General features: G+C 42.3%; 1 protein-coding gene across 3 annotated transcripts in view; it reads left to right on the top strand.

The window, feature by feature from the left end:
• Positions 1-20,132, top strand: part of ARHGEF26 (Rho guanine nucleotide exchange factor 26) — a 154,289-nt gene that overhangs the window by 43,658 nt on the left and 90,499 nt on the right. For all 3 annotated transcript variants that reach the window (XM_033959399.1, XM_033959398.1, XM_033959397.1), the window contains exons 4-5: positions 11,955-12,011; positions 14,436-14,596. In XM_033959399.1, coding sequence (XP_033815290.1) covers positions 11,955-12,011; positions 14,436-14,596 — 218 coding nt within the window. The remainder of the gene's footprint in view (positions 1-11,954; positions 12,012-14,435; positions 14,597-20,132) is intronic.

The raw sequence follows: 20,132 nt of genomic DNA on the forward strand, positions 1-20,132 counted from the left end.
AGGTTCCTAGAGGATAAAGGAATTGAGGGGTACAGATAGGAGTAGAGGTAGGTCATAGGGATAGTCAGGGACCACTGCTCAGGAAATGGGCCTGATGGGCCGCCGCGGGAGCGAACCCCTGGGCGAGATTGACCTCTGGTCTGCCTCAGCGGAGGCAACTTCTTATGTTCTTATGATAGAGACTTACAAGATCATGAAGGGCATAGAGAAAGTGGAGAGGGACAGGTTCTTCAAACTTTCAAAAACTACAAGAACGAGAGGGCATTTGGAAAAATTAAGAGGGGACAGATCCAGAACCAGTGCTAGGAAGTTCTTCACCGAAAGGGTGGTGGACACCTGGAATGCACTTCCAGAGGGTGTGATAGGATAGAGTACGGTATTGGGGTTCAAGAAGGGATTAGATAATTTCCTGAAGGCAATGAAATAAGTGTAAAAGTTGAGACAAACTGAGCTGTGAGAGGGAGTTAGACTTTTCCTCACTTCCTGGTAAATTACAGGGAGAGATTGATCTTATGTCGGTTTCCTAGGCTTCGAGTATGTCATAACTCAACAGAATCTGGTTGAACATTGACAGCATCTCTGAAAAGTCATTTTGACAATACTTAGCTGTCACCTCTGACTCTCATACCTGCAGATTGCAACTCAGAGCCTCTGCATTGTAACTATAGGAGCCAACGTTTCAAAATGATTGAAGGTGGTAAATGCAACATTAACTACTCTACCCTGGACACAGTGATGGAGCCACAATGGTACCCACAGTGAATATGTATAAGTTAGATTTGCCTACAATAGCGCTGGTAAATGCAAATTTATTTCATGCATATAACATAACAAGTTCACTTATATACCGCAGTAATCTCTCCGTTCAACGCGGTTAACAACAACTGTACAAGCCCAGTGTATTATTATCACATTCAGAAGAGTTTGTCAAATAAGTAGGTCTTTAGCATTTTTCTAAAAGGACAAATGTTAGGAAGTTCTGTTTCACACAGCGAGTGGTGGACGCTTGGAACGCTCTCCCGGAGGAGGTTGTGATGGAGACCTCCTTGCTAATCACATTGAGGGATATAGGTAAACAAGGTCTCATCTGGAACCACCTGGGCCTTCATTAGCAAGCACCTAGTTGAGCCTTTTCGTGTGCGGGTCACCAGACTAGATGGACCAAGGGTCTGATTCGGTGAAGGCATTTCTTATGTTCTTATAAGAGTTAGAGTTTGTTATCAGGACAGAAAAGGGTTTATCCCATGATCCAGCTTGAAAAGAGAAAATTCTTTTGAAAAATCTTTTGCAAATGCAACCTTTTACAGTAGGAAATATAAATAATCTAAAATGCCGAGAAAAATGTTTTATGTGAGTAAATTTAAAGTGATCAATAATATAATCAGGGGTATAAGGCCAAACAGTGTCTTGTAACAGGTACAACCTAACTTGAATAATAGTCTTACCTCAACTGGGAGCCAGTGTAGCTTCCGATAGAATTTAGTTACATGCTAAAAAAATTTTCAAGTTAAAAATCAACCGAACAGCCGTGTTCTGAACGATCCACAACCTTTTGATGTTCTTTTTACTGGGCGGCTAGATAAATGATGTTACAGTAATCCAGGGAACTCAAAATCAATGATTGTACCAGTAGTCTAAATGAGGAAGGATCAAAATATGCCCTAATTGATTGAAATTTCCATAGCATGAAATAAGATTTACTAATTTAGTGCATTAATCTGAGCATTGAGTCTAAAAAAAACCCTAAAATTTTTATAACTGGCATAATAAGAGTATGTAATGCTGTACAACTTTGTAGATATTTTGAAAACCTGACTGCCTGAGCGTGTCCTGAATGCCTGGGCAATACTTATTTGTTTTCCCGATTTTTAAGCCTTGTCGTTACAAGAGATTCTTTGATAAATTGCTTGGTTTTCAGGCAGGTAAAATGGATTCATGGCTAAGTTCTATTATTTCTCAGGCCCATTCATACATGTCCTATAGGAAACTATTGAAAACTGATTTATTCGAAAAGTTTGTAAATTGATGTTTCAGAATATGGATTGGAAATTTGCACATTGATTTTACAGTTGCACTTTTTAAGAAATATCTGTCTATTTTGGCGAATGCATTTTATTCAATTATTGCATAATCTTAGTTGTTTTTAGATTTCGTACTTTTATTCACTGTTTGTATATTTTTAGTACTGTATGTGAACCGCCTAGAACCATGAGGTAGGGCAGTATATGAAAATAAAATTATTATTATTATTACTGATAACTGGATTGAGAATTCCTGATCTTGGGCATGCTCTTCACCTGCCGCACCCACAGAGATGGTTCCTAAGACTGTGATACCCTGAGTGAGTTACTGAACTGACTTGGCTGAGTTGGTTTTAGTTGGAATATCTTTCCTGGCTATCTTATTTCTAAACTAAACTAAACTAAACCTTAAGTTTGTATACCACATCCTCTCCACAAATGTAGAGCTCGGCACGGTTTACAGGAATTGATATAGAAAGGAACTCCAATGAAAAGTTGAAGGACTTAGTAAAGAGAAAGTTTAGAGGGACTTAGTATATCGAAGAGGGAGGGGTAATTATATTTTAGAGAAAAGCCAAGTTTTCAGGTGTTTTCGGAAGAGTTGGAGGGAGCTCAGACTCCGAAGCGGGGCAGTGGGGAAGAACCATAAACAGCATTTCAGCCTGTACTGCACCACATCATTCCAGTACTGATGTGGATCCAGGTCTGGTTGTATCCCCTGCCTGCAGGAACTTGTAGTTTTGCTATTTTATTTTATTTTTTTTTACGAGTATTTATGACATTTATAGCCTGGTATTTCCCAGTGATTAAGGTGGGCTACAACTCGTACATACACATTAAGAAAAAACAAAAAAACTTAAATACAATAAAATTAAGGTAAAATACTCAAAATATAGACTGCAAAGGCACTAAGGGCTCCTTTTACAAAAGTGCGCTAGCCTTTTTAGCGCACACAGGATTAGCGTGCGCTATAGCGCGCGCTAGCCAAAAAATTACCACCTGCTTAAAAGGAGGCGGTAGTGGCTAGCGCGTGCGGCATTTTAGCACGCGCTAAAACCGCTAGCGCGCCTTTGTAAAAAGAGCCCTAACTATAATGAAGGCAGCCGGGTGAGACTAGGACTGGATCAACTTGTCCCAAAAATCTAGAGAAAATCGGCAACTCTTGGCAATATGGAAGACATGACGTGTACTTAAAATGATATACTTAGGGCCAGATTCTAGAATCAGTGCCTAAGAAACGGCCACCGATTGCGTTTCAGTCACGCAGCGGTGCCATATGTAAAATCATGGCTTCTTCAAACATAGGCACCAGAAATATAGGCCAGGGGTTTCAATGCCTACATTTCTGGCACCTGTGTTTGACATGAATCGCATCTACGGAGGCGCCTGAGGATTTCGACCCTAGGCGTTCTAAAGTGCCACCATAAATGTGGTCTAGGGGCTGGTTTTATAGGCACTTTTTAGGCTCCTACACTTTTGTTTGTAAACTATTTTTAACTCATTCTTAAACGGCTTTGCCACTTATGTTAGGTACCTAACTTAAAGCACTGTTTATAGGCCTTATTGCTTATTTTTTTATTTTTTGTACAAGACTAGTAAGATCATCATTTCAGTGTCACAAAGTGTCAATTACAGGGCATTAAGTTAGGGGGTGCCTGAGCCAACTGGGGCCTTAGGTCCCTCCCAGGGCATCCCAGGATGCACTGGGAAAGGGAAGGCCCGCAATTTCGAAGAGGTAGGCCTGCAGGCAGGAAGGACTAGGTATCCCTCCTGTTGTCATCTTCTTTTTAAGGTATGGGGTGGAGGGTGGGGGGAGTCGAATACAGAAGCAGGAGGGAGTGGGCATCCCTCCTGCTGAGGATCTTTGTTGGGGGGGTCCAGATGGATGCAGGGGGAGAATATCTGGGTGGCCGTGATCTTTGCGGTGGGGGGAGGGGGAGTTTGGATTGTGTGATCTTAATGGAGGGGTCCAGATGGCCGAGGCAGGAGGGAGTAGACATCCCTTCCGTCGAGGATCCTAATGGGGTGGGGGGGGTCGTTGTGGCCATAGTCTTTGTAAGGGGGGCATGTATGTATGGGTCACACAATCTTTGTGGAGGGGTCCAGGTGGCCAAGGGACTTTCTGGTAATTCAGTAGTTACTGTGTGGAAAACCACACATTACATTTGATTTGGGGGGGTGGGGGGGTTGTAAACTTGAGGGACACAGCATGAGTGTAAGCACTGGATACCAGTTTCTGCTTACGTCAGCTACAAAACTCTTCCACTATATTATTTTTGTGACCCCTAATTCCTTATCCATCAGCTCATCTGCTGTGGTCCTTGCAACAATCACTTCTCCACCTATCTCCTCCTTCTTCCTTGCCCCCGGATATCTCATGGGAAAAAGCTTTTAGCTATATTGATCCAAAACTTCGGAATGTTCTCCCATTACACATCGTACACCAAGTTCAAGACACTCAATAAAACTTGGCTGTTCCGTTGACCGGCCTTTATTTCCTATACCTTCCCCCATTTGCCTTTTCTGAACTACCCTGCCCTTTTCTACCTCTCATCTATTCTTCTGCATCTTTATCACATTTTTTTAAATTCTGAGCTTCTTAGAAGGAAAGCAATTTAGTGATTGGCAGTATATCAAAAATTGTGAAATAAATAAGTGGGCGTGGAAAGCTTTTGGCAGTTAATGTGCTGCATTTACTGTGTGCTGACTAAAGCGGGGTTATTATGGGACACTAAGGCCCAGATTCTATAAATGATGTCTAAAGATAGGCACCTAGGTGGGCCTGCCTAACCTATTTGGGCGCCTAACTTATTTTTTTTATAATTGGCTTAATCGGTGCTGCTAATTGAAAGCTTTATTAGGAAAAAAATAATTAAAAATCAATTTAAAAAAAATTAATTAGCTGGTAGGTACCTGACTCAGCAGACATCTACCACTTCGAGGTAGGCATCTACATGAAGGTGCATAGCGGTAAGTAGGGGTGGATTCGGTGTGGATTATAGACATTGTTTGACTTAGGCGCACTCATTTAAGCCAAGAAATCCTTGGTCTAAATGGCAGTGTGTTTTTAAAGATTCAGTGCGTACTGGCACACAAGACCACTGGCACCACTAGGCACAAATCTATAAATGGAAGCTAGCGGATGATTGATAATCGTGCTCATCGATGCCTAGGAGTTAGGTACTGTTTATAGAATCAGGACCTAAGTGCTTTCATGTTAATCAGGAGCTGCTGCTAAAAGCCTCTGCGGCCATTTTTGCTGTGGAGAAAAATGGGCAGGAGCGGGTGTGGGAATTTTTCCTGCCCCAGTGCGCCACTAGACCACCAGGAAGTCACAATAGGCCTGTAGGGGGAGTGGTGGTGGTGGTTTACTCTTACTTGGGAGGGAATGCTAGCTGCCAGCCAATGGGGTTGGGGGTAGGAACGCAGACACGGGTACGGCTTGAAGTCTTCCGGTTTGGGGGGGAGATTGGTGGCAGCGTGGCAGCAGAGGGGGGAAAACTCAGATATAAACCAAGACCACCAACATCTCTGTTTATATTCAAGTATAAATGATCTAGAAACAGGGACGAAGTGTGAGATAATAAAATTTGCGGATGACACCAAACTATTTAGTGGAGCTCGGACTAAGGAGGACTGTGAAAAATTGCAAAGGGACTTGAAAAAACTAGGGGAATGGGCAACAAGATGGCAGATGAAGTTCAACGTTGAGAAATGTAAAGTATTGCATGTGGGAAGCAGAAACCTGAGGTACAACTATACAATGGGAGGGATGTTATTGAAAGAGAGTACCCAAGAAAGGGACTTGGGGGTAATGGTGAACATGACAATGAAACCGACGGCGCACTGCGCAGCAGCCGCTAAGAGAGCGAATAGAATGCTAGGTATAATCAAGAAGGGTATTACTACCAGAACGAAATAAGTTATCCTGCCGTTGTATCGGACGATGGTGCGTCCGCATCTGGAGTACTGCGTCCAATATTGGAGGAGAGCGATACGTATGATAAAAGGGATGGAAACCCTTTTATACGCTGAGAGATTGGAGAAACTGGGTCTCTTTTCCCTGGAGAAGAGGAGACTTAGAGGGGATATGATAGAGACTTACAAGATCATGAAGGGCATAGAGAGAGTAGAGAGGGACAGATTCTTCAAACTTTCAAATAATAAAAGAACAAGAGGGCATTCGGAAAAGCTGAAAGGGGACAGATTCAAAACAAATGCTAGGAAGTTCTTCTTTACCCAACGTATGGTGGACACCTGGAATGCGCTTCCAGAGGATGTAATAGGGCAGAGTACGGTACTGGGGTTCAAGAAAGGATTGGACAATTTCCTGCTGGAAAAGGGGATAGAAGGGTATAGATAGAAGATTACTGTGCAGGTCCTGGATCTGTTGGGCCGCCACGTGAGTGGGCTTCTGGGCGCGATGGACCTCAGGTCTGACCCAGCGGATTGCTTATGTTCTTATGTTCTTATATATGGTAACAAAAGCAAAGCCTGACTATGACAGAAATATCAAAAGGAAAAACATTTTAAAAAGTAGCTGTGCCTGTAATAAAAGATTCAAAGCATACTCATTGCATGAAGCAGACCTGGAATCAAGAATGAAAAAGCAAGCAGCGAGGGAACGGGGAGGTAAGTTGTTATTTGAAGGAGCACAGCCAGAACTGCTGGTTTCATAATTTTGGCAGATTTAGAGATAAGAACTGGCCTAGCCACATGTCTTGTTTTCTTAGCAGGAATCAGACATTTGGGAAGAAGAGATTATGTTTACACGGGGCATCTGCCCAACCTTTGCGCATCGTGTTTTGGCTTTAGTGACGGGAAGAGTCTTCTGTCCGCCTCTTCGTTGTACCTGTATATAATATACATAAACCACAGAAAAGCGCCACATCAAATGCATTACCATTACCTGCTTTTGGCATTTCTGGGATCATCATTTGTTCCTGATGATTTGCAGTCTAGCATGAAATATAAGTAGGCTTTGTTTGTAGCATCTTCTGTCTGGTACCTGAAGTTTCTTTTTTGATGGATTGACTATCGAGTTTGTCCGTCAAGCCCTTTCCCTTGTTTAAAAGCAGACTGAAAACCCACTTTTTGATAAGCCTTCAATCCTTAACCCTACTCCTCTGCCCTCCAACCCAACCCGCTGATTAACCGTTCCCCTTAACTGTATCCATGCCATCCTGTTTCAGTCTTTGGGAAGCTGAGTTGAGATTGTGATGTCACAATGCCTCATTCCACCAATAAAAGCCAACCTCATCAGTGATGTCACAATGGCTTGATTGTTCTGTACTCCCTTCTGCCCTCCAACCAATCCAGCTGATTAACCGTTCCCCGCAACTGTATCCATGACATCCTGTTTGTCTGTCTTGCTTATTTAGATTGTAAGCTCTTTCGAGCAGGGACTGTTTTCTTACCCTTTGTGACTCTGTGCAGCGCTGCATGCATCGAGTAGCGCTGTAGAAATAATTAATAGTAATAGTAGTATCTTTCTTTTTACTAGGGATGTGTTATTCAGGGTGGGGGTGGGGGGGGAGAGATTATCAACATTGGATACCATGAAGTTGGGTTATTTTAACACAGGGTCTCATTGGTTGTTTTGATAACTTCTCCCCCTTGCTATCTTTGTTTTCAGGAAATACATTGAGACCTCATTTGTAACTTTCCCCTACTCCCTGTAGTTTGTTCTACAGGATATTGGAGGCACAATATTACTATTATTAATGTCATTGTGCATCACTCTGGTATGGCTGAACTTTGTATGCTGTGTGCAATTCTAGTCGCCGTATCTTAAAAAAGATATAGTGGAATTAGAAACAGAGAAGGGCATCCTGTGTTGGTGGGTTTTGTTTTTTTTTTGGTGGGGAGGGGGATTAGATTGTGAGTTCATTTGAGCAGGAACTGATTAGACTGTGAGCTCATTCAAGCAGGGACTGTCTCCTTTGTGACTCTATACAGTGTTGTGTCTCTTTAAATAATTATTATTAGTAGTAGGACAACTTCCTATGAGGTAAGGCAAGGACTCTTCAACTTGGAGAAGAGACGGCTCAAGAGAGATATGATAGTGGTCCATAAAATACTCAGGGCTCCTTTTACTAAGCTGCGATAGTGTTTTTAGCGCATGCAGGATTTTAGCGCGCGCTAAACCCTCGCTACGCGGCTAGAACTAACGCCAGCTCAATGCTAGCATTAAGATCTAGCGCTCGTGGCAATTCAGCGCATGCTAAGCGTGCGATAAAATGGCTATCGCAGCTTAGTAAAAGGAGCCCTCAGTGGTGTGGAAAGGGTAGATATGAATCACTTGTTTACTCTTTCCAAAAATGCTAGGACTAGGGGGACATGCAATGAAGCTACAGAATGCAAGTAGTAGATTTAAAACAAACCGGAAATTGTTGCTGGAGAATGTGGTGAAAGCAGCTTAGCAGGGTTTAAAAAAAAAATTTTTTGGATGGCTTGGGGAAATCCATTGCTTATTCCCAGGATAAGCAGCATAAAATTTGTTTTACTCCTTGGGGGTCTTGCCAGGTACTTGTGACCTGAGCTGGCCACTGTTGGAAACAGGATACTTGATGGACCTTCAGTCTGTCCCAGTATGGCAATTTTTAGGTTCTTATGCAAAAGACAGTCTCTGTTGCTTGGAGCTTGCAATCTAATAGAGCCAGACAAGAAACACAGACAAAATATATGGGAAGGGTCCCTTGGGCTACTAGCAGTGAAGTTTCTTTAAAAGTTTATATGAGGGAGCAGGCGGTGGGTGCCATAAGGGTCTTTGTGGACGTCTCTCATTTCTTTGTGGTAGCCTGGTCTTTTGCCTTTGTCCTTGGGACCGCTGTTACAGCAGGTTCCACCAGTGGCTTTATGGATTATAAGGCAGCCATGCACTAGAGCAGTAAAGCTCTTATTCTAAAGACAGCCTTTAAGTGGTGTGTTTTAGGCTGACAGTAGATGTAACACAATGTACATGTTCAGAAATAATATTTTACTCATTAGGTACAGCAGCCTGGAAGGTGCCAAGTCAAGATTTTAATGATGAGCCAACTTTTAGGTGTTTGGATAAATGAGAGCAGGAAAGCAATGAAGTACCTCAATGAATGCACCTGTCGGCAAGCACAAGCAGTTTGAATTGAAGCAGTTGTTGGGCCAACGTTGCGATTTGAGGAGAAAGGATAATGATGACAACATTGCCAGGAAGAAAAGTCGTGGCACATGTTTCCAAAGCACTTTTAAAACTCATGAGGACATGGGTGGTGGCTTTGCTTGTTATGTACAGAACGTTCAAAATCTCTAGGAGGAAATCCATCTAGTGAAAATAGAGATCAGAGTTGGCCAACACTTCTGCTAGCGTGGATCTAGGCCACGATTAATTAGAAAGATGGAATAGCATTTCCTGCTTCTCGGAACAAAAAAAAAAAAAAAATCAAAACAACCCTTTGGGACTCAAGGGCATTCTTTCTACAGATAATGCCTTGAACTCTATAGTAAAGGAATTTTAATGTGATGGTTTCTTTTTTTTTTGTGAGGTAAACATTGCACTGTACCAGATATAGAACCTTTTAGAAGGCGTAGACTCTGTGTACATATATGATCTGTATGTGAAAATTGGCAGTAAACAGTGTTTATTTATTTAAAAAATTTTTAATCCACCTTTATCCAAAGCGGCTCACAATATTACATACATATTTCAAGACTTGCACAGCATAAAGAACCTCTACATTAGGAAAAATCATAAGATTATACCATCTCAGCTTATAAATTATATCTCAACCACTCATCGACTACATTACTTCAATCAAGCAGCACAAATCTAATAACCTGCAAAAAAGATGATATTCAGAAAGTAAAAAAAATAAAAAATAAATATATATATATGGCAATATGCAAGGATATTAGTATGCCAAAAGGCACACCCACTAATGACAGGTCAATGGCTAGCATTAGCGGGTGTGGCTAAGTACATCATGCAACACATGCAACTAACAGTATAGTATATGTTGTCCATATTCTATGGTGACATGCCCACATGTACATTCCTTGACCGATGCATTACGCAATTTAAGCACACTGGGCCAAATTCTATATATGGTGCTAAAAAAAATTGGCACAGACTAGAATGGTGCTTAGCACGATTCTACAAGGTGCATTTACCTCTTATAGCAGGGGTACGGAACTCCGGTCCTCGAGGGCCGTAATCCAGTCGGGTTTTCAGGATTTCCCCAATGAATATGCATTGAAAGCAGTGCATGCAAACAGATATCATGCATATTCACTGGGGAAATCCTGACAACTCGACTGGATTACGGCCCTCGAGGACTGGAGTTCCCTACCCTTGTCTTATAGAATCGTGCTTAGTGCCTATGTGTGATGCTAAGACACTGTCTCTGTAGGTACTGCAGTCCATTGGCCACACATTCCTAAGGAAGCTTAGCCAGCCAATAGGCTGCAGGGAAAAAAACAAGACTCAAAGTTGCTAAGGCACTGACTCTGTAGTTACTGTTTCCGCCTCCCCCTCCCCTGTAGCCCATTGGTCAGACATTCCTAAGGAGGCTTAATCAGCCAATAGGCTACAGGGAAAACCAGCACTAAAGGTTGATGTCTCATAACCCAAACAACAACTCCATCATAATCTCACAGCCCACTTTCCCAAGCAAAGCTCGGTCTTCCAGGTACTTTGTATTAGGTGGTGTACAATACGTCTGAGCTCTCCTGGGAGGACGGGATATAAAACCAAATAAATTAAATAAATCAATACTAACAGTTTCTGTTATAGAAGCAATATATCACATTAACAAGTGTTATACATATACAATACATCAGCTTTAAAAAACCCAATAAAACTACTATGAAATTACAAGGAATCTTCATATTAAGTCTCTTTCAATTCATAAAGCTAAAATGCAATGCTACTGTTCAAAATGCTGATGAAATAATACTGTTTTAATCAATTTCCTAAAAATGGAACTTGAGCTTAGTTGGCAACTTCAGCAGTTCAAACTTAGGACAATACCAGGTGGACTTTACTCTATCGCCCAGAAATATCAAAGAAGAGTCAAGTTAATTTAATCATGTATTTTTAATGAGAGTAATTAATGGGCACACTGGATGGAACATTCAGGTCTTTATCTGCCATCATATATTATGTTGCTGTGTTACCTGGCAGAAACCCAAAGAGTAGCAACATTCCAGAGCTGAGATTGTAATGTCATAATGCCTCATTCCACCAATGCCTAAGAGCCAACCTCAGCAGTGATGTCACAATGGCTTGATTAAATGGCAACTTCAGCAGTTGAAGACAAGTCTTGTCTGACCAAAAATAATGAATATTGCCACTTAACCAGCTAAGGGCTCTTTTTATCAAGCCACGCTAGCGGTTTAACGCACATAATAGCTCACGCTAAACCGCCTGCCACGATAGCCGCTACCGCTTCCTATTGAGCAGGCGGTAGTTTTTGGCCAGTGCAGGGGTTAACGCATGATGAAAAGTCACGCACGTTAACCCCGCTAGTGCGGCTTGATAAAAGGAGCCCTAAGTGTTGACTGTGCCCTTGGAACATCCCTCCCCCCCCCCCAAATAGCTGATTTTGATGTAGATGCTAATTGGATATTTTCAGGAGCTGTTTCTGGCTAGTTGAATCATTTTGAATATTAATCTGCAAAATTTCGGGTTTGTTGTTTTTTTAATCTCTGATGCAAATAGTGTCCCTAAAATTTAAAACAAAATACTGTACAAAACAAAAATTTCTATGAAAAACATGGGAAACTAAACAAAATGAAAATGTTTAGGCTATACACTTTTGGAAATATACTTCACCCATTTGCTGTCTATTTTTATTATGTTGAAGAGGCATTTTCCTTTTTCTATATAGAACTATTTGTGGAAAGGTGTTATTTACAGAAATATACAGAGAAATTAATATATTAATCTTGGGTTTTTAGGTGAAGAAGAATGGCTTATCCAATGTTGTTAGTCAAGAGGAAAGGAAGAGACAAGAGGTATGACTTATCTATATCTATCTATCTATGGGGCCTCTTTTACAAAGCCACAGTAGCGATGCTGCCACAGTAATGCATTGAAGCCCATTCAATTCCTATGGGCTTTGGTGCAGCTTTGTAAAAGGGGCTCTATATAGAAGAAATGTTTAAAATTTGTGTTTCAAACAGAGTGGATTTGTTTTATATCACTAGTCAGAAAGACTTGATTTAAATCATGGTTTTCTACAGACAGATTTTTGCTGGTATATTCTTAATATTTACAACCAGATATCATCATAATAGGCCAGTTCTGGATATACTGCTCAAAGCAGTCCACTACAGAGTTCCAGCTAACATCTGGTGGGAACATTAGCTTGGTACCACCCATTCTTTTCAGAACTGCTGCAAAATGAATTTTACAGAAGTATTTAGCAATTTCAATGACAATAGTCTTTATTTCTTGGACACTGAATTTTTTGGTTAGGAGTTGCAACAAATGAGCATTGCAGCCATATGTTATTAGTTTCATATTCTCTTCATGCTCTTCTAAATTTCTTCTCATCTTGGATACATTTGCAGCATTGTCTGTGTCTAAACTGGTTACTAGACATTTGAAATTTTGTTCACCTTTTATTATAGCTTTTGCTGCTACTTCCTGTAAATATTCTACTGTATATGCATTTTGTAAGGTATCAACTGTTTCTGCAAGAAAGACATTCCCTTCTTCTGTTGTTATACAATGCACATACAACAGGATCATTGTGGATATTACTCCACCCATCAAGACTTACAAAGAAATTTAGGGCTCCTTTTACAAAGCTGCGGTAGTACCTGCTGCTGTGGTAATCACTTCATCACCCATAGGGATTTGATGGGCATTGAAGAATTTGACATGTGGCAGCCACTTCCATGGCTTTGTGAAAGTGTGTGTGTGGGGGGGGGGGGGAGTTAAAATTATGGTCTTCTTTTATCAAACTGCTGTAGAATTTTTTACTGTGGCCCGGCAAGGTAAATGTTCTGATCCTTATTCAATTCCTATGAGTGTCAGAGCATTTAGCTTTGCTGCCCACTGTAAAAAAGGGGGTCTGCTTGAATATCCAACCTGGTGCTACATAATTAAAAATGAATCCTTATTTCATAATGAATAATGTTTAGACTATAATGTATCATAAATAGAAAATTTTTTAGATAGATTTTATTTTTAAAAAAATCCAAATTAAATTTTAAAAATCTCATTTTTGTAAATTTCTATTTTTTTAAATCATTGATTTTTAGCCACCCTGATTTCAAAATACAAAAAAGTCATAATAATTGAGACTCCTAGAAATCACATCACATCACTCTATGGATTTTAATTCATGAGTTCTCTCTAACAAGCAAAGGGCAAGGAAATGTAGAAGAGGGTTACAGTGCATCAAATAATTGAAGAGCAAAAAGCACTATGGGCTGTCCAAATATGGGGCAATCAAGCAGAATTTCATTGTTGGACCTGACACGGGCCATGTTTTGGCGTGAACTACCTGCATCAAAAGTCTACACAAACCTAATATATGCAAATAGAAACCTCTATCGCAACTTTGTAAAAGCCAGCATAAGTTTGTGTAGACCGCCGCCAAAGGTGGTATATGCTGAAACACAGCCTGTGTTGGGAGTGAGCTTAGATGGCAACTTCAGCAGTTCAAACTTAGGACAATACCAGGTGGACTTTAGTCTATGGCCCAGAAATATCAAAGAAGAGACAAGTTAATTTAATCATATATTTTTAATGAGAGTAATTAATGGGCACACTGGATGGACCGTTCAGGTCTTTATCTGCCATCATATATTATGTTGCTGTGTTACCTGGCAGAAACCCAAAGAGTAGCAACATTCTAGAGCTGAGATTGTGATGTCATAATGCCTCATTCCACCAATGCCTAAGAGCCAACCTCAGCAGTGATGTCACAATGGCTTGATTAAATGGCAACTTCAGCAGTTGGAACTTAGGACAATACCAGGTGGACTTTACAGTCTGTGACCCAGAAATATCAAAGAAGAGACAAGTTAATTTAATCATGTATTCTTAATGAGAGTAATTAATGGGCAGACTGGATGGACCATTATATGCCATCATTTACTATGTTACTATGTGCAAACTATGACTGGTCTGAATATTAATGTAATCGCTCATGAGCTAGCTGGCTTAAATAACAAAACAAAACACAAACCTGCAAATTTAATGCCAAAGCCCACCACACAGGACACAGTATTGAACTTCCAGTTTTAGCACCGGCGGCAGGCAACAAAAATGCTGTCCGCTGCCAGCTGAATATCATCTGGCTCTCCATCAGTTAACCCCTAACAGTTCAATTGGAGAATGACTGTGGAAAGTTAGGACTGTGGAAGATTCTTTGCCGGTTTGGAAGAAGCAGCTCATGGTGTGTCTGTATTCTGTAAACCTTGCAGGCTATATTTGAAGTCATCTCTTCTGAACATTCGTACTTGCTCAGCCTTGAAATTTTAATCCGGATGTTTAAACATTCCAAACTGTTGAGTTCCACAATGACCAAAACTGAAAGTCATCACCTTTTCTCCAACATCTCTGATGTATATGAAGCAAGCAAAAAGTAAGTGTATCGTTAAGGGCAGGGACTGTTGTAGGTTTTCAGAGAAGTATCTACACATTTTTAAAGAGGCACCAACCGTCACACCTAGTTGCAACGATGCAGTAAGTATGGGACTACTTTCTTTAGATGTGGGTATTTTGCTATCCAGGTTGGTTGTTCACTAAAGTATTCTAGTGCTTCACCATTAATGAACCTTAATGGTTAATTTTAGCACATGTTAGTGGAGAAACCTGTACAATAATGTTTTAGTTAAAAGCAGTATGATCATTGTGGGGCAAAACAGCTGCCATGTTAACATGCACAACATGGTGATTTCTACCACAGAGATACATAAGAACCTAAGAATTGCCATACTGGGACAGCCCAGTATCCTGTTTCCAACAGTAACCAACCCAGGTCCCAAGTACCTGGCAGAAACCTGGAGTAGCAACATTCCATAGCTCAGACTGTGATGTCATAATGCCTCATTCCACTAATGCCTAAGAACCAACCATCAGTGATGTCATAATGGCTTGATTGTCTTATACTTGGCTCACATGAGGTCTCAAGTACCTAGCTAGATCCCAAATAGCAAATCAGATTCTATGCTGCTTATCCTAGGAATAAACAGTACAGTGGTACCTCGGTTTACGAGTGCACCGGTTTGCGAGTGTTTTGCAAGACGAGCAAAACATTTGCAAAATCGGTGCCTCGGAAACCGAGCATGGCTTGATTTACGAGCACCCCCCCCCCCCCCGCAATTCGGCACCCCCCCTGCGATCCGGCACCCCCCTGCCTCGAACCGGCCCCCCCCCCCTGCTACGATCCGACCCCCTCCAACACGATTGGGCACCCCCCCGCCACGATCCGACCCCCCCGCCACGATTGGGCACCCCCCCGCCACGATCCGACCCCCCCCCGACACAATTGGACACCCCCCCCGCCACTTCTTACCCTCATCTGGGCACTCTTGAAAATCGGCCTCCTCGTCTGCTGGGCCTTGAGCATCTGAGCATGCTCAAGGCCTGCGAGTTCACACTCTGAACGTGAACGTGAACTCGCAGGCAAGGCCCAGCAGACGAGGAGGCCGATTTTCAAGAGTGCCCAGATGAGGGTAAGAAGCGGCGGGGGGGGTGTCCAATTGTGTCGGGGGGGATGTCGGATCGTGGCGGGGGGGTGCCCAATCGTGGCGGGGGGGTGCCTGTTTGAGGCAGGGGGGTGCCGGATCGCAGGGGGGGTGCCTGATCGCAGGGGGGGCCTTCGAGGGGAGCAATGCTGGTTCTCGGGGGGGGGAAACGCATCAAAGCGAGTTTCCATTATTCCTATGGGGAAACTCGCTTTGATAAATGAGCATTTTGGATTACGAGCATGCTCCTGGAACGGATTATGCTCGTACTCCAAGGTACCACTGTACTTCATTTGCCGCCAGAGGTGTAGTTAAATTTTCACTGTAAAAGCTTTCCCATCCCTTTCCCACATCCTTTGTATTTAAGCAGAATTCCTTGTTAACAATTAAGTGTAGATTATAATGCACATTAAAAAATGTATTACCTGCATTATTTCTTTAAAGCATATTAAAACCCATGTTAAGCAGGTGATGCAGTTAGGAAGTAGGTCACCTTTACTAAGCTGTGGTAGAAAGTGAGAATATCGATCAGCTATAGGCTCCTTTTACTAAGCTGCGCCAGCATTGAGCTGACGTTAGCTCTAACAGCATAGCGCGGGTTTAGCGCGCGGTAAAAACGCTATCGCAGCTTTGTAAAAGGAGCCCTATGTTTTATGTGGAAGGGGCACAACTCTGGAATTAGAGAATGACATGATGACAGATTTCATCACCGTTCCCGTCCCCACGGATAGCCATGGGAAACCTTCCCATTTCATTCTTTAGTGTCTATCTCAACCTCGGTCCTTCTACACCAGCATTCTTTAACCCAAGGATTGCGGGTCAGTGGCTATGGCCATTCATACTCTGATGCTTATTTGAACCAAGTATAGGATAATAAAGCCATTGTGACATCACTGATGAGGCTGGCTCATAGGCACTGGTGGAATGAAGCATTATGACATCACAATCTCAGCTCTGGAATGTTACTACTCTGGGTTTCTGCCTAGTACATGGGATCTGGGTTGGCCTCTGTTGGAAACAGGATCCTGGGCTTGAATGACCTTCAGTCTGTCCCAATATAGCAATGCTTATGGTCTTATGTTCTAACCATCTTATGTCATTCTTTAGTGTCTATCTGAATCTCAGCCCTTCTACACCAGCATTCCTCAATGCAAGGCTTGAGGGTCAGTGGCTGGGCCCATTCATACTCTGATTCTTCCCTCTCTCCTTAAAGAATGACATGGAAATGGCTTCCCGCGGTTATCCGCAGGGAAAGGAATAGTGATAAATTCTGTCACCGTGCCATTCTCTTATCTGGAATTCTCTTCCCTTTGAATTATGTAATGTCAAAGAGTTACCAGCAATTTTGAAAGCTCTTTGAAGCTTTCCTGGTCCCAGAAGCTTTTGATATGAACACTGCTTTTTAATTTGTTTTTATCTGTTTCTGGTTAAGCTGAAATGTCTTTAATATATTTACTACCACCCCCTCCCCTTTTACTAAGCCGCGGTAGAGGTTTCTACCATAGCCCAGAGCGCAAAAATGCTCCGATGCTCATAGAATTCCTATGAGCGGTTGGAGCAGCACAGAGCATTTAGCGCCTCGGGCCACGGTAGAAACATCTACCGTAGCTTAGTAAAAGAGGGCCTTATTGTTTTACGTAGATTTTACTACGTGTTTTGATTTGTAAATCGCCTAGTACTTGAAAGAGTGTGGTTTAGAAATTTTAAAATAAATAAATATTTAGGATTTTGTTCCCTCTAGTCAGTGAGTTCTACCACATGAAATTCAGTTTTTTCTGACTTTTCAGTGCTTTCTGGTTGTGGTCCTGTCTTGTAGTTTAAGGGTGTGCAATGCACCAAAGTAGAAACCTGAGTAGGGAAAAGGTTAGGATAGGAATGAGCGCCATTATGTGGCTCCAAAGCATACTAAATATCCTTATTTGTGTGAGACCTAATAGTCACAAAGAGTTGAATTTCACAAATATTGTGCCATAGGACATGGCAGAAAAGGAAAAAAAAAAAAAAAGTTTAAACCCTGAGAGGGCCGTAAACATGCAAAGTTGAGAAATAAAATTATTTTACTCTAGTCTTTATCAGTGCATTTTTTTTCCTTGGTTCAGTAACAAATAATGAGGCAAAAGGCATTTGGTAAGACTTCGCCTATGGGGCAAGGCAGGGACAAGTTTCACCAGCCAAGACTGCACAGCCTGTGTTAGGTTGTTATTTAGATACTAGAGTTAGCATCGTTCATTTGCAAAAAAAAAAAGTGTTGGAATGTTCAAAAGAGTAGGCGTTGCCTTGTTTAGCGGTGCCCAAAAGCTACACTACTGGTTTTATGTTAATTTAGAGGGAAGCATGGCAGCTGTGCCAGACTCTGTGAAGATAATTGTATAAAGATTTACCCCCTCCCCTTTTTACTCAGCTGCAGTAGAGGTTTCTGGTTCGTTCAATTGTCTTGCGCCGAATTGTCATTGCGCTGAATTGTCTTGCGCACATTGGTCATTACACTCAATTGTCTTGCGCTCAATTGTCTTGCGCTCAGTTGTCTGTGTGCAATTGTCCACACGCTTTTGTCTTGCTCGCATTTGACTTGCCGCCAAGGTTTCTACTGTGGCCCGTCGCGCTCAATGCTCCAACGCTCGTAGAATTCCTATGAGCACTGGCGCATTTAGCGCTCCGGGCCATGGTAGAAACCTATACTGCAGTGTAGTAAAAGAGGGCCATAGGTGCATAACTGGCCTCTTATAAAAATCAACTTAGGTAAAAGTATGTGCAATGACATGCAAATGCATTTGGTGCCAGTATAGAGTTACCAGATTTTCCATGTGGTAAAAGAGGATGGGTGGCCCCGCCCCGTTCCGCCCTGGGTCCGACCCACTCCCGTTCCGCACCCCAAACTCAACCCCACACAAACCTCGTCTCTCACCAGCTTATGAAAACCCAAAGTGCTGGGTTTTGAAAAGCCGTCCGGACTCCCGGATACGTCCTCTAAAAGGGGACTTGTCCAGGGAAATCCGGATGTCTGGTAACCCTATGCCAGTATGCTTCTAAAGGGGAAAAATTTGGGCAGAGCATGGGTAGAGTACACAGGTCTGCATATGCTAATCCATGCCCATACTTGTAGTTTATAAGCCTGAACATATGCGCCTGTTCCAGGCAGTATAAATTTTTTTTAATTCAATTTTCTATACCGTTCTCCCAGGGGAGCTCAGAACGGTTTACATGAATTTATTCAGGTACTTAAGCATTTTCTGTCTGTGCCTGCAAGGTAGGCCCAATTTCTGCCACTTTTGCTAGCATTTTATAAAAACAGACCTATTTGCCTTTATAATTTTAGGTGGCTCTTATATACATTGACAGCAAGGTTTAGGAACCCCGATGCCATGCGCTTATTGCTAATTCTGTAATGGCTTCCTGGCACCAAGATTCTATTCTAGAATACTAGTGTATATTGGCATTTGTGCGCCTAAAGTTAGGCATTAATAGTTACGGTAAGTAATTGGCATGGTAACTTAGCATCTAAGTGTACCCTGAAGTGTGCATAACTCTTACCACCCCGCCCCCCCCCCCTCGATATTTAGGCAAGCTCCCACAGTCCACAGAAAACCTGGAAGTTCAGTGCCGGTGCCATATCCAGCAATTGGTATTGAATTTTCAGTCTGTTTTAGGCCAACCGAAACATAGCCGTCTAGGGCAGTGATTCCCAACCCTGTCCTGGAGGAACACCAGGCCAATCGGGTTTTCAGGCTAGCCCTAATGAATATGCATGAGAGAGATTTGCATATGATGGAAGTGATAGGCATGCAAATTTGCTTCATGCATATTCATTAGGGCTAGCCTGAAAACCCAATTGGCCTGGTGTTCCTCCAGGACAGGGTTGGGAACCACTGGTCTAGGGTAGTATTTGACAGCTAGCCAGCTAAATCTCAATGGCCAATGATAGGCCACCCTTTTAAGTGGCTATATCTGGCCAGCGAACTTAGCTGGCGAGCCATTAAATATTGACAGTAACCGATTACGTCTTGTGAAAAAACTGGTTGCCAGCCAATCCGCTAAACCAGATATTCGGTGGGAGATAGCTGTCCATCTTCCACTGAATGTCAGGGGATATCTACCTATGTGCTAATTAGCCTGGATCCGATCCTGGATCCATTCCTAGTTAGATAGACCTCATAGTATTCTATAAATTACACGTATTCCAGAGACACGCCCATGACCTTAAGTCACGTGAAACCTTCGATTATCCATGCAGGACGACTAAGTCTAGGTTGGCCCATGTCCCACCCTAACCACTCCTCCAGATATTCCCCTTTCAGCTCTGGGCGCACAGCGGCGTTCAGAGGCCTAAAAAGTCCCTGCATACATCCAGAAATTCATTTTGATTATCGGCACTTAGATGGCCTGTCTTTTAGGTTGTCCAAATGCCAACTTGGGCGGGTTTTTAGACCTGTT

The sequence above is a fragment of the Geotrypetes seraphini genome, chromosome 9 (genome assembly GCF_902459505.1).
Source record: "Geotrypetes seraphini chromosome 9, aGeoSer1.1, whole genome shotgun sequence".
Taxonomy (NCBI): Eukaryota; Metazoa; Chordata; class Amphibia; order Gymnophiona; family Dermophiidae; genus Geotrypetes; species Geotrypetes seraphini.